The sequence below is a fragment of the Lissotriton vulgaris genome, chromosome 6, assembly GCF_964263255.1.
Source record: "Lissotriton vulgaris chromosome 6, aLisVul1.2, whole genome shotgun sequence".
In the NCBI taxonomy this organism is placed as follows: Eukaryota; Metazoa; Chordata; class Amphibia; order Caudata; family Salamandridae; genus Lissotriton; species Lissotriton vulgaris.
The window spans coordinates 155,929,743-155,946,022 of record NC_141694.1 but is presented as its reverse complement, the minus strand read 5'-3'; the positions used below and the strand labels follow the sequence as shown (position 1 = coordinate 155,946,022).

Here is a 16,280-nt window from a genome sequence, read left to right as displayed (position 1 = left end):
ATCACTAGCACAGTGATTTTTTAACTAACCATGTAAGCAATTGCATCTGCTTTGGGCCTGAATTACTATTAATTAGGCGGATGTAAGACACTTACCTATGGAAAAAAATCTGATTCTGGCCTACGTTCTAAAGTAAGAAGCACTAATGTCAATGGAGGATGTAGTCTTAAAATATGTCCTAGTTTTGTCCACTGACTGCCCAGGTCCAAAACTAGGCTCTCTGTGCCTGATTCAAAAGGAGCAATGGCTTGGAGAAAAAAATTGCACATGCTTAAAATGTTTAAAACTGATTTTGTATTAATGTTTGTATATATATTCATCTCTTTATTTATAGAGATAAACATCTATGCACACAAACATAGAAAGTCAGACTTGAACTTTTTAAGCAATCATGTAGCCTCAAACAAACACTGATTTGTAATGAAAGCTTGATTGACAAATAAGGTGTGTGAAGGTTCAGTGTCTCTTTTTTCCCATGTTACCTCTTTCACATTCAAAGCGAAGGTGTTGGGACACAAGGGAGGACAAGGACATAGAAATCTGGGTCATGGGCTCCTTCTGGCCTTACTCTGCCAAAACCACTGCCAGTGAAGTGATGACAATGTGTGTGTAGGGTCTGCATAGAGTTTAAAGCCCTTAGTGCAGATACACTCACTCTTAATCCTCTCTTTTTTTATTCCCCAATGGCAACTATCACCTGGGATTCAGGCCAAATATCTACCGATACACTAGAAGAGCAAAATGAGGAAGGAAAACATACACGAGAAGAGCAAGAGGAAGAACCAAATCCAAGACGTAAGCATACACTTTAAACCAAAATCCAGCTGTTGTATGTGTCTAGAATTCAAGCAGTTAAAGGAAAAATGTTATGTCTATTTCTATAGGGAAGAGAAACATACAAAAGTACTTGCCACATTATGTACATATATATTGGTATCTGTAGTATACATTGACTATACAACATTTCTCGGAAACTAGTTATAATAAGGAGAAAGAAAATACTGTGACAAAAAATTGAGAGAAAGGTGTGCATATCAAAAATAAAGGTAGGACCTCATTTAGAAAATGATTCACAGCCTGCCGTCTGTCAGGATAGCAGAGGTATTTGTCTCTACCATTCTGGCCAGACTATCGCCACCATATAGAGATCTCTGCCGACCCATGCCTCAAAGAAGTCACCTGGAGGTCCAAAGTTACAAACATGTACATTAGTCCGTCTGCTCTATATAGGGCGGATGATTTGATGCACCTACAGGGACAGTCTGACGCCATTACTGCACGGTGACCGCCAACTAACACAGCCATGGCTCCACCGTTGTAGCCAATATGACTGACTGACTGACTATTTGTGGCAGAGAACCATGCTCTCCAACCTCTAAATCATTTTTCTTTGAAAGAACTCCTCAACTGAATTGTTTGGGCAAATTTGTGGCTTTTAAGTCGTTGAAATACCAAGTATTGCGATGCCCTAGGTTTCTCTTTAATCGTGGCACCTTGCACTCTAGAAGGTTTATTGTTTCCCCTGCTCTGAACTAGGCAGAGTCTTTTTCCTCTAGTGTACTAAAAATAGGAGCCAAAACCAAGTAAAAGAGACCAACTAAACGCAGGTCCAGGTCTAAAGTTGATTCAGTAGAATCCTTTTAACTGCTTTGAACTTCAAAAGGTTATTGGTCAGCTAACATGGGACTGAGGCATTATATTCATGAGATTAAGGGAAAAGTTACAATTGCTACCACGTTTCTGTACTACGAACTGATTATCAGCCATAATAATTAATGAAATGAAAGGGATCAAATAAGCATTAAAACACAATCAGCTATGCATTACCAGTTTGTGAAGAAGTATGCAAAGATGCAAAAATTAGCGTTTCATATTTTTATTTAAACTTTAAAATTTTGTGAACAGGTCTATGCTCAAAGCTTTTTTTAAAAAGCAGCAAAAAAGGGACTATGAACAGCATTTGGTATATTCAAGTTACCAAACTGGCACACAATTCAGCTGCATCCTATTGGATTTGATAAGCCACACACTTTTCCTACCTTGATGCTGGAATTGCTGGACCACATTTTTGACAGCAGAGAAGTGGATTCATACTGCTTGTCTCAAGGCAACTATTGTTTCCCCTGCTGTCATTCATAGTTGGTGTGCTTGAGTGACAGAGAATAAAACACAATGCCTTGCAGCCAGATGCCCAAATGGACTTCAAGCTGCCAGGGTAATGTAAAACTACTCTGGCAAAGTTCATAATCTGCATGCTCTTAATTATATACTGTCAATTCAATTGAAATAACCTTTATTCAATTTCTACAAAGGAAATCACAAAAGCTGATACAAATAAGACAATGATATTTACATGGCTAGAAATCTCATATGTAGACATAGATAAATATAAAAATATCAATATAAACTTACAATCTTCTCCAGCATCTAGTTATAAGTGCAGCCCGATATGCATTCATGATTAGGTATACGAAAATTCATGATGTAATCGATTTCCTACATCTAATTACGTTCTTTAAAGAGAATGCGACAGACGTCATAACGTTATAATTTTCTAAAAATTGGAGAAATAAAAATGGCAAGCGGCATTGCCTAAAACTATACAGCTATAAAATTGGCAAAACCAACATCTTTCTTTGCATAAAATGTACAGAAAAACACAATGTTGATAGTTGATTGCCTGGACATTTCATCACATGGGTAGTTGCACAGTAATTTTGCCCTGTCATTGGTAGCAGGAAAACCTATTAATCGGTGGAAGATGTCCAACCTAAGCCAAGTTAGAACAAATCTGTCCTGTATGTCTTGGATTTTTTAAGGTAAGGCTGCATATCAGAGGTTGTCAATATCAATTAGTTGGACTTTACGGTTGACCTTGATATTTCTACGGATAGTCTACTTGTTTCCAAGAGTGTTTAAAATCTTTTCCTGTAACGGATATTATGGATTTTGGGTCATCATAATATTCCGGATGTCCCAGGGCATTCATTAAATCCCTTACATATTTCAGCCACGGGATATTTAGGGCCTTGTGTAATTTAACAAAGTCTTTTATCCCTATTGAGGGTGGTTTCCTCCGAGGTCCAAATCCTGTGCCACAGAAGAACTGGTTGGATTTTTATTAAGTCCAGTATGTAAGGTAACCCTAACTTTGCATGGCATATGTACTTAGAACAACCGCCTGGAACAGCCAAGAGAAATCATAAGAAGGCATTCTCCACCAATTGTAAAGGCTGAGGGTCACTGTAGTCCCACACAACTGCTACATATGTAGCTCTTTTCACACATTTTGCCTAATATAAGTTTAGCAGCTCGAGAGGTGCTCTTTTACCCAGCTTTCTTGAAAAATTGGTTAAGGCAGCTGTAGCTTTCAAAAATAAAAGCTTTCTGGCTTTAACTGCCTGGGACCAGGACCGCTTTTCATCGAAAAGAATGCCTAAGTAGGGACATTTCCTTGTACCTTCTATCTTTTTGTTATCTGTGCGTATATCCCTACAGTTTGAGCTACCTCAACGACGTTTCATTATAAATGTTCTCGCTATGTTAATTCAGAGTCCCAGGTTTTCCATGTCCTGGGTGAAACTTGTCTGTACTCATTGGAGCCCCAGCTGCGTACGTGCCATCAGCACGGCACCATCAGCGTAGAGGAGGGCAGGTATAGGGTGTTTATCAGTTTGTGGTAGGTTATGGCACTGTTCCGCCAGTTCCTGTCCCAAGCCATTTATATAGAGTGTGAATAAGAAGAGTACCAGGACACAGCCCTGTCTTGTGTTACATTCGCCCTTCACCCTCGCTTTCAGACCAGAATAAAGCGGCCTCAAATAATGTAAGAGCGGTGCTACCACACAAAAAGTGACTAAAATGACCCAGAGCTTATTGTGTTCGACACAGTCATAGGCTGAGGTTAAATCTTCAATCGCCAAGCATAATCTACCCTGCTTGGCCAGTGTATATTTTCTGGTTAATATAGTAAGATTTGATCCTTGCTCCACTGTGCCTAGCCCTGGGCGAAACCAAACTGTAACTCGGATAAAACATAGTTTTCTTCAGCCCACTCTTGGAACCTGTTAAGTACAATGCGCCCCACCACCTTGGCCAGTAAATCGAGCAATTAGATTGGCCGGTAACATGCAGGGTTATGGCAAAAACCTTTTTTAAAACTCGGAACCAATAGGGATTTTGACCAAGTAAGAATAAAACCTGTAGTTCACCAGGCTGCAATGACATGTGTCAAAAGTGGGCCCCATAAAGCTAGATTGGCTTTAAAAAGGTCTGCAGGCACACCATCAGGGCCAGGCACCTTGCTTCCTTGCTGGCTTTGATTACTTGAATGTCCTCATCTAAGGTAACATAACGGTCTATGGGAAAACTCCTTGGGGGAATAATCCTTTGTGACAACTGTGTGTCGCCAATGTCTGTCGTGACTAGAGAGGGTTTAAACATGTTTGAATAGTGTTTCACCCATTTGTCCTCGCTTATAGCGATCTCTATGGTAGGAATATCATGGGATATCAAGAAAGGAGAGTTTACTGCCTGCCAAAAGGCTGAGTTGTCTCTGGCCAAGGTCGCTTCATGCAGTGCTCTCCAGGCTTCCTTTCTAATATCCTGCATCCTTTCTTCCAGAGCCTGTTTGTTCTCCAATCTACACACTTTTATTTCTTGTCTGTTTCTTAGTGGCTTATGTAGAACATACTTAAGTTTTTTATGGGCTTTTGTGCACCTGTTACTAAACCACCCATGGTTTTTCTTGCTTTCTTTTTTCTTCTCCAGCATTAAAGCTTTCTTGATTTCTTTAGATATCTGTTGGAAAGATTCTAAAATTTCAGTGTGGGTAGTCGACTCCTCTAAGCAAGACAAAAAGGCTGTATTATATTTATCTACTATATTTTTTCTGAAATCCTTGGTGGCCACTTTGGACCAACAAAGGGCATAGCCATTGGTTTCATTCGGAGCAATATCCTGAACAATGAGCTGTTCTAAACCCTTGTTTTTTATTGCCTTGCTTAACAGTTGAAAAATTACACTCAGAGGGAAATGTTCGCTTAAAGCGTTCTTGTGTGTTTTGAAACCTTTAATTCCTATTGAGTAAATGTAAATGTAAATTGTTACTTGTATAGCGCACTACTCACCCGCAAGGGTCTCAAGGCGCTTGTACGAATACCGCTGTGGAACCCATCCTGACTTTCCCTGTGAGGCATCCACTCCTGGGCACCCCCAAGGTGGAGTCCAGGGATCCTTAGCATTGTGGGGGCCGTTGTGGAGATTAAGCAAGCTATTGCCCAGAGTTGCAGAGTGGGACTCCATGATTGGAATAGGCACTGAGGCAAGAATTATCAGGTCCGTGGAATTTTGAGCCCAAGACCCGCTGAGGCAGGGAATTGAACCATGGTCCCGGGCAAGACCTCTGCATCAGGGTCTGCCGCTCTAACCGTTGAGCCACACTTCTCCACTTGAGGGTCTATTGGCTACAATTATATAGTCAGTGGTTGAATTTGCACCTCTCCCGTTGAATGTATTGTTGAAAGGAACCCTAGGGATACATCAATTATTGGCAAAACCTAAGTCAAACGAAAACAAAATCTCAGTCAAACAATCCCTGTAGTTCGAGTGCGAGTAATGGGTATAACTTGTGTCCCAGTCAAATGATATTACACAATTTTTTCCCCCCATAAAGCGAACACAATCCACTATTAAAATCCCCACCCCTGAGAACAAAGATATCTTTTTCATTTTCATTAAGTACCTGGTTAAGATCATTGCTCAGTTTTCTAAGAACCTTCAGAACATTATTGTAGTAGTAATTACAACCACACAATGAGACTTGTCAATTTCAATGATGGTGATTTGGTAGTACATTTCAGAACTGCTCAGAATTATCCTGTTTACATTCATATAGTTTGACACATATACATAGTCGTCCTTTAGATCTCCCATATGCAGAAGTTACAGCTGGAGTATTTATTTATTTATTTATTTATTTTTAAAGTTTTATATAGCGCAAACATGATCTTTGCAGATATCAGAACGCTTTACAGAAACAGTAGGTAGGATAAACAAGACTCTTACATCAATATGAGATTCCGTGGACAGTGAGTTGCAAGAATAGGGTATCAATCATATAAGAGTATACAGAGTAATAACAATCAAGAAACAATAATATGGAAGCAGTACAATGTCTAAACGGATAAGATTATAGCACCCCAGAGGGGTGCTGTAATCTCTGGAAGGTCTTATACCCGCTAGTGGGTATAGTGCCCTCTGCCCAGATTTCTTGCAGACAAAGGATATTGCATTTCCATACAATGTCTAACCATTCCGGGGTTAGGACTTTTTTATGCAAACTTGCGGCATTCCAAAATAGTATTCATTGTATGTGCCTTGTGGTGTTAGCTTAATGTCATGGGTGGAATATCAACAGTTAGTCCATTTCCTACATTTGTTCCTATATCAAAACTATCAGGGTCCTTATCATATACTGCCAACGTAAGGTTCAGTATGAGTTCATTAAACATGTTTGATCTTATTTTTTTAATTTTTTTTACATCTGTTTATTGATTTTCAACCACAAACAACAAGCTCAGTAGTTAATTACATTCAGACAGGCTCTTCAGTATCATCGCAAATAATGATAAAAGCATACGGCATGTAACAATACAGTCAATTTAAAGGCCAGGATAAATATTAATCAACCATTAATCAGCACCTACATAGCCTCAACACCTCTTGCATAATAGCAAGAAATCCGTCTGCAACGTAAGTATACATGTGCTGTATAGCTATATAGTGTGAAATCAACTACTCTACCCTCCCGTTCCCTCCCAAAGTCCACCCTCCACCGCCAGAGTGTCGCTTATCACAGTGTAACTTATTTCTGTAATCAGTTGGAGCAACATAACTGTACAGGGTACCATACATACATCCCTATAGAAGAGCATGACTACTTTGGGAAAAGGGGACGCATTCATCCATTCCAACTCTCATAGCGGCGCAATCATCCACTTAGTCTCACCCTTCGGGTGTTCGCTCAGTTCCGATCTAGAGTCCTCATCTACAGCCTTCAATTCAATAACTAGGGCCTCCCACACCTGGGCTGCATCCAGTGCCTTCTCATTACGGGACCTCTGGGCCTGCTGCAGGCAAATTGCACTCCAACTCCCTGTCCATGTAAGCAGCGCTGCCTTCCATCTAGTGAAATTTGGCCCTCCTGCATCTTTCCAGTGGAGCGTGATTTCCCTTTTAGCCAGTACCAGTCCCAAATCCAAGAATTTACTTGTTATTTTAGTCTTGCTAGTGTGAGGGAACGAATGTAATAAACAGGTACCCATGTCCAGAGTGATCTGCCGTTCCGTAATATTGCACAATAATGCCATTACGTCAGCCCAGTATGTCCCCAATTGTGGACAGTCCCATAACATATGTAACAGGCCCGCATCCACAAGTCTACAGCGGGGGCACAGCGCTTTGTCCAAATGGAAGTATTGGTTGATCTTCGCTTGGGTGAGGTAAGCCCTATGCAGTATGAAAAATGGAATCAACTGAAATATAGCATTTCTAGTGCTCTTCCACGCTCTTTTGACTATCTGCGACCAGGCCAGGTCCGGTATGTCTCTATCAATGTCCGTTGCCCATTGGCCGCGTAATTTCTGCAACGGCATCGAGCCCTCCCCTAGCATACGTTTGTATAAGCAGGTAACAGCTATATAGGTGCCCGCTGTCTTTACTACATATTGGCATGCTGAGCTCACTGGTGGTTCCAACAGGCCCTCGCCCTAGTACTTTTGTATGGCAGCTATCAAGGCAGTATGAATTGAAAAGTGCCGTCGCGGGAGCCGGAATCTCTACTGCAACTCCCCATAGGGCAGTAAAATTCCATCATCGTACAGGTCACCCACTACCTCTAGTCCAAGAGACTCCCATTCTGCGAGGGCCAGCCAGTCCCCGCCATGCGGTAGGGCGGTACACACACCTAAAGGTATCTTCGGGGCATAAGGGCGCTGCAATCTGACTCTATTATGGTAACGTTTCCAGCAAAGCCTCAAAGTGCGTTCCTTAATGGACAGCGAGTTCATAAGCAATTTATGCTGGAGTATGATAAAAGCCAGCACATGCCTGGGTACATCTGGTTCATAGTCTCTTTCAGGGCATCTGAATTCCAGCGCCACCGCCTGGGTAAGCCCCTGAAACTGTGCGGCTAGATAATAGAGCTCAAAGTCAGGGACCGCCAGACCTCCCTCCGCCCTCGGGCTTATCAATGTATCAACTGTCACTCTATGTCTCCCGTTTCCCCAAATAAAACCACCTACCATAGATCGGAGCTGACAAAATAAGGAAGAAGGGACCCAAACCGGCAGCGTTTAGAAAAAAAAGTAGCCTGGGAAATGCCACCATCTTTAATAGCACCACCCAACCCGCCACTGATAAAGGCAAGGTTCCCCAGAACTGCATGCTAGCTTTGAGGTTTCGCATTGCCTGGCCAATGTTACCGTCTAGTAGGTCTTCCTGGGTATGATAAATATGTGTCCCTAGATAACGGAGGCAGTGGGGTTCCGATGTGATGTCTCGCACGGTCACAGGCGAAATGCACGCCTGATCAATTGGGAAAACACAAGTCTTCACCCAGTTGACTTTGAGTCCGGAGATCTCTCCGAATCTGCGGAGTAGTGCCCGGGCTCCCTCCAAACCATCTCCAGCGTCTTTTAGGAACAACAAAAGGTCATCCGCATATAGCGAGATAAAGTGTATACGACCTCGAAGTTGTAAACCTTGAAAATCCCTCCCCCGTCTAGCTCTGATAGCCAATGGCTCTATGGCCAGAGCAAACAGCAGCGGGGATAGCGGACACCCCTGCTGCGTGCCACGCCTCACTGGGTAGGGGGAGGAGATGACCGTCCCCACCTTCACTCTGGTGCACGACGTTCAGTATAATATTTCAGTCCAGTGGACATACCCTTCCCCCAGTCCGAAGGCTCTCATAATAGAAAATAAATAGGGCCATTCCAAACTGTCGAACGCTTTCATAATATCCACATAGAGGATTTCTGCCATTGGATCCCCAGCATGGTCCCCACCTAATATGCGCACCAATCGGCGTACGCTGCCCGCAGTGTTGCCGGTAGGAATGAAGACGGCCTGATCTGAATGAACCAACTGTACCATGTGCGGGAGGAGTCAAGTGGCTAATACACGACTCAAAATCTAATAGTCAGTGGTGAGCATAGATAGGGAACGATATGCAGAGGGGTCAGTGGGGTCCTTCCCTGGTTTAAGTAGAGAGATGATGTCAGTTTCTCTAGCCGAAGTCGGTAGTATCCCCAGTTCCTTGGCCGCTTTAAAAACCAGTAGTAATCTAGGGGCAAGAGCATCAACGTATGTGGCATAAAACTCTATTGGCAGGCCATCGATTCCTGGAGTTTTGTTCCGCGCCATGTGCTTGATAGCGCTTCTAACCTAAGATAATGTAATGTCCTGGCAGGGGGTCAGTGGGTGTTTACGCTCCGCCTCCCTAAGCGTCTTTTCTGCAGATTAAATTTCTTGCAATAGTGTCCTCCGTACCCCTACTCATTTAGTAATACACATGCCCCAGGTCACCACTTTAAAGACATCCCATTATAGGGCTGTCGTCGTAGCTGTACCTTCGTTATCAGTAAAGTAATGCTCTATTCCCGTTTGCAGCTCCACGTGGAAAACTGGGTCCTTCAACATCTTCGGGCGCAACCGCAGGGCGGTACCGCTGGGCGCTCCAGGATCCAACAGAAACCCACCAATAGTGGGTTGTGATCAGAGATGGTGCGTGACAGGTATTCGCTATTACCCACCATAGCAGCCAGGGCCCAACTACACAAAACTATGTCAAGTCTAACATGTAACTCATGCAAGGCCGAGAAGTAGGAGTAATCACGCTCCCGAGGGTACCGTGTCTGCCATACATCCATAAATCCCCAGCTATCCTGCCATTGTGCTCTGGTCTTTGATAGTTTATGAATTGGGGCATCTGGTAACCGGGGTGGGATCTATCCATATCTACATCAGTTATGGAGTTAAAATGTCCCCCCATCATTACAGCCTGTGTTTCAGACATGCGAGCAAACAAAGTCACCTGCTCTACGTTAGGGGCGTAAATACTGCAAAGGGTCACATCTTGCCCATGAAGGCGTCCCACAACCACCACATAACGACCATCGGGATCTACCACCTGGTCAGTCATCTGGAAAGGAACCCCAGCCCTGATCCAAAGCAGCGCACCCCTCGCAAAGGCTGAATAAGTAGTATAATAAAGCTGCCCACGCCATCTACGCTGCAATGCCAACCCTTTAGTTTTAGTCAGGTGCGTCTCCTGTAGGAATACTATCTGCGTGCCCCTGCGCACTAAATAGGAGTGGATTTTGTGTTGTCGTTGCATCGAATGTAACCCCCGCACATTCCAAATCATACATTTTACATCAGGTAATGGACTCATAGTCAGTATGAAAAAACACAATAAATCGCTGTTTTCTCCAAGACACGCCGATGAGTGCTATCCCCAAACTAGTTCTCCCCACAACCCCAACTACCCCAAATTCCCCCAGCACATCCCTCGCTCCCCAGAACAGGCACTAACATAGTGAATCCCATCCAAACTGATCCCAGCAAACGCCCCCACAAATGTCGAGGCGTACTAACTGTGAACCATCCGGTGGGGTGGGTTAGAGCCTAGCAAACAGCAACAGTCAGCGAATATCTCCGGCTCCAACCCCTTAGCAGCAACCAAGCCCCCAGTGGTGAAAGTGGCAGTGCTCCCCTTAAAATAGTTAATCAATCTACTGGTTGCCAGGCATTCCCCCCCCAGCTCCCCCAGAGCCCCAGGCACCCCGGACCCCAGCCACCCACCACCCAGAGTTTTAGGAAATACAAACCAACAGCAACCACAGTAGAAGTCCCAGAGTCTTAGAGACTTCCTCGTCATCATGGAGCATCCAGCATGTCTTCCGCCGTGCCTGGTGTCACCTTAGGAAGAATCTGGCTGCCGGACTCCAACAGCTCCGTCTCAGTCCCATCAGCCTCCCCTTCAGACCCCGTGGCCGGCCCCGGAGAAGATGCCTCTGCTCCAGCAATGACCGCCACCGTCTGGAACACTGCCAATCGCTCTGCCTCCGTCTGGGACAGTGAAGGGCCCCCAGGCACTGAGCGCCGTCTCCAGTTGCAGCTGGATCTGCAAAGTCTTTTTTCCAGTACTGGTCGCCGCGATGGTAGTCCAGCCTCACCCTTGCCAGCTTTATATTACTCTAGCCATGTCCAGGCTTCCTCAGGACTGTTGCAAAAGTGTGTTTTGCCATCCAGGGCAATCCGCAACCGAGCCGGGAATATCAGAGAGTATTGCAAGCCTTCGTCGCGTAGCGCCCGCCGGACCGCCAAAAAGGAGACCCTGGCCCGCTGCACCTCAAGCGTGTAATCCGGAAATAGCATGACATTGCTATTATCCACAGTGTAGGGGCCAGATGTCCTGGCCTTGTGGAGGAGTAGATCTCTGTCTCTGTAATGAAGGAGACGTGCCACTAACGGCCGAGGTGGGCGTCCAGGATCCGACGGGCGTGTCGGCACCCTATGGGCCCTTTCCAGCGTGTAGAACTGCGACAGTCCTTCCGGTGCGACCACCTCCCGGAACCAGTGCTCTAAATAGGTCACCATATCAGTTTCCTCGATCGGTTCCGGCAAGCCCACCACTTGGACAATATTCATCCTATTGCGGCCTTCCGCATCGTCAGCTCTCTTCTCCAAGGTCTGCAGTCGGGCCATGATATCCACCATCTGACCATCCAACTTATCCTGTGCAGGCCCCACTCCTTTCAACGTAAGCTCCGTCTGTCACACCCTGTCAGATAATTCAGCATGGTCAGCTTTCAAGAGCCCCAAACCCGTCGCCACCTGCACGATATCTTGTTGAAGGGCCATTGTAGTGTCCGTTGTAGCCTGCAGGATCAAGTCAAGTCAAGTCAAAGAATTTATATAGCGCACTACATACCCAGAGGGTCTCAAGGCGCTTAGGAAGGGGAGGAGGATTATTTGTCAAATATCCACGTTTTAAGTTGCTTTCTGAATGCTAGGTGGTTCTGGGTAAGGCGAAGGTAAGTAGGGAGTGAGTTCCATGTTTTAGCAGTCAGGTATGAGAAGGATCTGCCTCCCATGGTGGTCTTGTTGATGCGAGGTACGGTGGCGAGGGCTTGGCTGGAAGAACGTAGTTGGCGGGAGGGGGTGTAGAAGGACAGTCGTGAGTTGAGGCATTCTGGTCCGATGTCGTAGAGTGATTTGTGTGCGTGGGTTAGCAGTCGGAAAGTGATTCTCTTATTGACGGGTAGCCAGTGGAGGTCTTTCAGGTGACCAGAGATGTGTTCGTTGCGCGGGATGTCTAATATGATTCTGGCTGAGGCGTTTTGGATTCGTTGGAGTTTCTTCTGGAGTTTAGCGGTAGTACCTGCGTAGAGGGTGTTTCCGTAGTTCAGTCGGCTCGTTACCAGAGCATGGGTGACTGTTTTCCTGGTTTCGGTGGGGATCCAGCGAAATGTTTTTTTGAGCATGCAAAGAATGTTGAAGCAGGATGAGGATACGGCGCTGACTTGTCTGTTCATTGAAAGTGAAGAGTCCAGGATGACGCCTAGGTTCCGTGCGTGGTCTGTCGGGATGGGTGCTTTTCCAAGGGCTTCCGGCCACCAAGAGTCGTCCCATGCAGAGGGGGATGTACCTAATATGAGGACTTCTGTTTTATCTGAGTTCAGTTTCAGACGGCTGAGTTTCATCCATTCGGCAACTTCTTTCATTCCTTCGTGTAGGTTAGTTTTGGCGGTGCTGGGGTCATTGGTGAGAGAAAGGATTAGTTGAGTGTCATCCGCGTAAGAGATGATGTTGAGGTTGTGTTGGCGGGCGATGGTCGCGAGGGGGCTCATGTATACGTTGAAGAGGGTGGGGATGAGTGAGGATCCTTGTGGTACGCCACAGATGACTTCAGTGGCCTCGGACTTGAATGGTGGAAGGCGGACTCTCTGGGTTCTTCCGGAGAGGAACGAGGTGATCCATTCAAGTGCTTTTCCTTGTATTCCGATGTTACTGAGGCGTTGTAAAAGGGTGCTGTGGCAGACTGTGTCGAAGGCTGCAGAGAGGTCGAGGAGGATGAGGGCGACTGTGTCTCCATTGTCCAGTAGAGTTCGAATGTCGTCTGTTGCTGCGATGAGGGCGGTCTCAGTGCTGTGTTTAGCTAGGAAGCCAGATTGTGAGGAGTCGAGGGATTTGTTGGCTTCGAGGAAAGCGGCGAGCTGGCTGTTGACAGCTTTCTCGATTACTTTTGCCGGGAATGGAAGGAGCGAGATGGGGCGGTAATTTTTGAGTTTGGTGGGGTCCGCTGTGGGTTTTTTCAGAAGGGCGGTGAGTTCAGCGTGTTTCCAGCTCTCAGGGAAGGTTGCGGAGTTGAAGGAGCAGTTGATGACGTCTCGGAGGTGTGGTGCTATGACGGAGTCTGCTTCGTTGATCCACTTGGTTTGCGGGAGTGATCCAGCAGGGTATAGTTTCCGGGTCTCGTGATCCCCGCTCTATATCCTGTTCTGCACTGTCCAAGGAGGTCCCTCCCTGCTTTCCTCGGGGTTTCCCCATGTTCAGAGTCCGCTGGATCAGCTAAATTCAGGAGGCGGGTTCCCTCTTCAGGCCCTGAATTAGTCGTCCATTGCGCTCACCACTATGGGGGACAAGGGGTAGCCAAGCGCAGCAGGTACGCACCAAAATCCCTGTGGCAGTGATTCCCAAGATCAGGCAGGGCCAGGCCCAGTAATGCTACAGTGGCAAGTCGAATCCAACACTGGGAAGTCCAGGAGCTGCAGGCTCAGCAAATGGCCCGTCAATTGGGGCAGATCTATCAGCAGCGGTCCTCCGAGACCCTCCTTCCCACTTGGCCCCTGCTAGCAACAATCCTCGTCGCCCCTGCACGGTACCGAACAATCGTGCACAGCGTGCCTCCTACCAAGACCATATGTTGTAGAGCGAGGGGCGACCAATTGATGAGGCAATGGTCACGTCAAGACAGAGAAGGGGAATGTGCCCTCCAGCGCAGGGGCCTCTTCAAGGATTCTGCCCCATGTCGTCACAGGTCGGCACCAGGCGCTCAAACCAGTTGGGTCCCGCCAGTAGTCTCAGTCCATCAACTTTGTAGCTGCCATCAGCCTGCCCCCACAGTTATTGTATGCTACTATCGTGAGGGGGGAAAGGGGGCCTCCCCCCGCAACGCAGGGATGGTCACGATCTCCCACCGCTCTTCAGCCGCAGCCCACCTCAGGGAGAGCAACCAAGCTCTCAGTTAGAGCTTCACGCAGGGCAGGGATCTGCTCCGCGCCAACCTCCGCAGCAATGTCTTTCCAGAGGGGCAGCAAGGCAGATCCTCCACCGCCTGCACCCCAGTGAGTCTCAGCGCTTACCTGTCCCTAGGGAAGTCTCTGGCAGCCCGGTCGGGCCGCCCCACCTCCCACAGTGTCTGGTGGGCCGCCGCCAGGGGCAAAAAGAAAAGGAACCAAAAGGAGGTGGTGGGAGAAGGGCACACACAACTCTCCACGCCACTCCCGCACTGCCCCCTCTCTCAGCCCACCGTCAACAATCCGGCCGCCATCGGTCGTCCTCGCTTCCAGTAGGGGTAGGTCTTCAGGGGTGGCACCAGTCTCCACTCGTTCCGCAGGCTAGCAGCGCTGCCAGTCAGCCACAGGCCGACTCCGCCTCCAGGAGCCGCCCAAACGGAGGCTGCGGGCCACCACCGCGCCGCAGTCCACGAACTCCAGGCCACCGGGGGGCCATCTCCACAAATCTCCCCGTCCTCTGCAGCAGACAGGCCTCAACTTCGGCTCACCAGGCAGGTCGGCAAAGACTCTACGAAGTTTCAGGGTTTCGTCTATTCCACAGGCGCCGCCATTTTGTTCCGCGGTCCCGTTTCAAGCCGGGGGCTGCAGCAGGGCTCCCAAAGCGCCCAGGGAGGTACCCAGCCACATCGATCCACCGGGGCAGTAATCTCCGCCTCTCCGCTGCACCAGGGGTCAATTTGGGAGCCTCAACAGTCCCCAATTCAGGATAATCGGCGGGACTAGCGCGGAGCTGCGGGCTCACGCTTCCTCCGCGATCAGCTTCCAAGCCACGCCCCCCAAACATGTTTGATCTTATGCCAACAAGGTAAAGCAAACATGAAAATGTATATACAAGATAGAGTACTCTCTACCAAATGTCGCAAGGATATTTCCTGTCACTGGGGAATTTCTTTAAACAGTCCTAGTACTCCGGGTATTCTCGTAATGTACGTCAGACAGAATTTCATTACTTACAATGCATGGTCATCTATCAACGTACCAAACGCCTCTTAATTCTCTGGTGTCTGTATCTTTCACATACAAGAGATACTATGTTTGCAGACATAAAAGACGCCGGAAAGCAGTTAGTATTTTGTCTCAAAGGTGTTCATCCATTGTCCTGTCATCAATACACCAGCTTACAGTACACAATGGCAACTGATGCTATTCCTCAGGCCCAATATTACCAAATAAATATAACTTTCCCTTCGTATACATGTTAATGTTGTTAGTCTATAACTGCACATCTCAAAACATTTGGGTGATTTTTCCCCTTTTCAAAATACATCTTTCTGGCCGACCCATTCTTCTTCACATCCCTCTCAAACCCAGAATCCTGTGGCTGGGCCTGGTTTGACGTCCATTGCTACATTTTACCACCTTGTCCAAATGTGTTTCCATCTTTAACCATGTGCTTCCATCTTTAACCATGTGTTCCATCTTAAACCTGTGCAAGGATTTAATTGTAGGGCTTCTGTGAATGAATGAAATGTCTATGAAATGTCAACAGAGCCGCCCCATAGAGCCTTGAGACTCTCACTGGTGATTAGTTGCACTTTACCAACCCTGATTGATTGACTTTGATTTCAGCCACGGTCGGTAACGGGTGTACCTGCAGGGCAGTGACGTGGGAAGGGGGAGAGGGTGAGTGGGGGGTAGTAATCTATGGATTACGGAGCTTTACAGGTAAGTGAACATTTAAATAAATAAAACAAATTTCGTTGTGTGCACTGCATCCCCAAATGCGATGCAGTGCGTGCAACAAAATTTGTTTTATATATTTAAATGTTTACTTACCTGTAAAGCTCCGTAATCCATAGATTACAACCCCCCACCTTGCCCCTCCCCCTACCCACGTCACCGCCTAGCAGGTACACCCATTACCGACCGCGGCTGTGTGATTTGCCAAGAGAGCTGCAGCCTCATGTTTCCTTG

General features: G+C 46.8%; 1 protein-coding gene across 1 annotated transcript in view; it reads left to right on the top strand.

Annotated features, from left to right (window-relative positions):
• Positions 1-683: 683 nt before the first annotated feature.
• Positions 684-16,280, top strand: part of LOC147706943 (uncharacterized) — a 355,595-nt gene continuing 339,998 nt past the window's right edge. The window contains exon 1 of the mRNA XM_086925597.1: positions 684-795. Coding sequence (XP_086781723.1) covers positions 684-795 — 112 coding nt within the window. The remainder of the gene's footprint in view (positions 796-16,280) is intronic.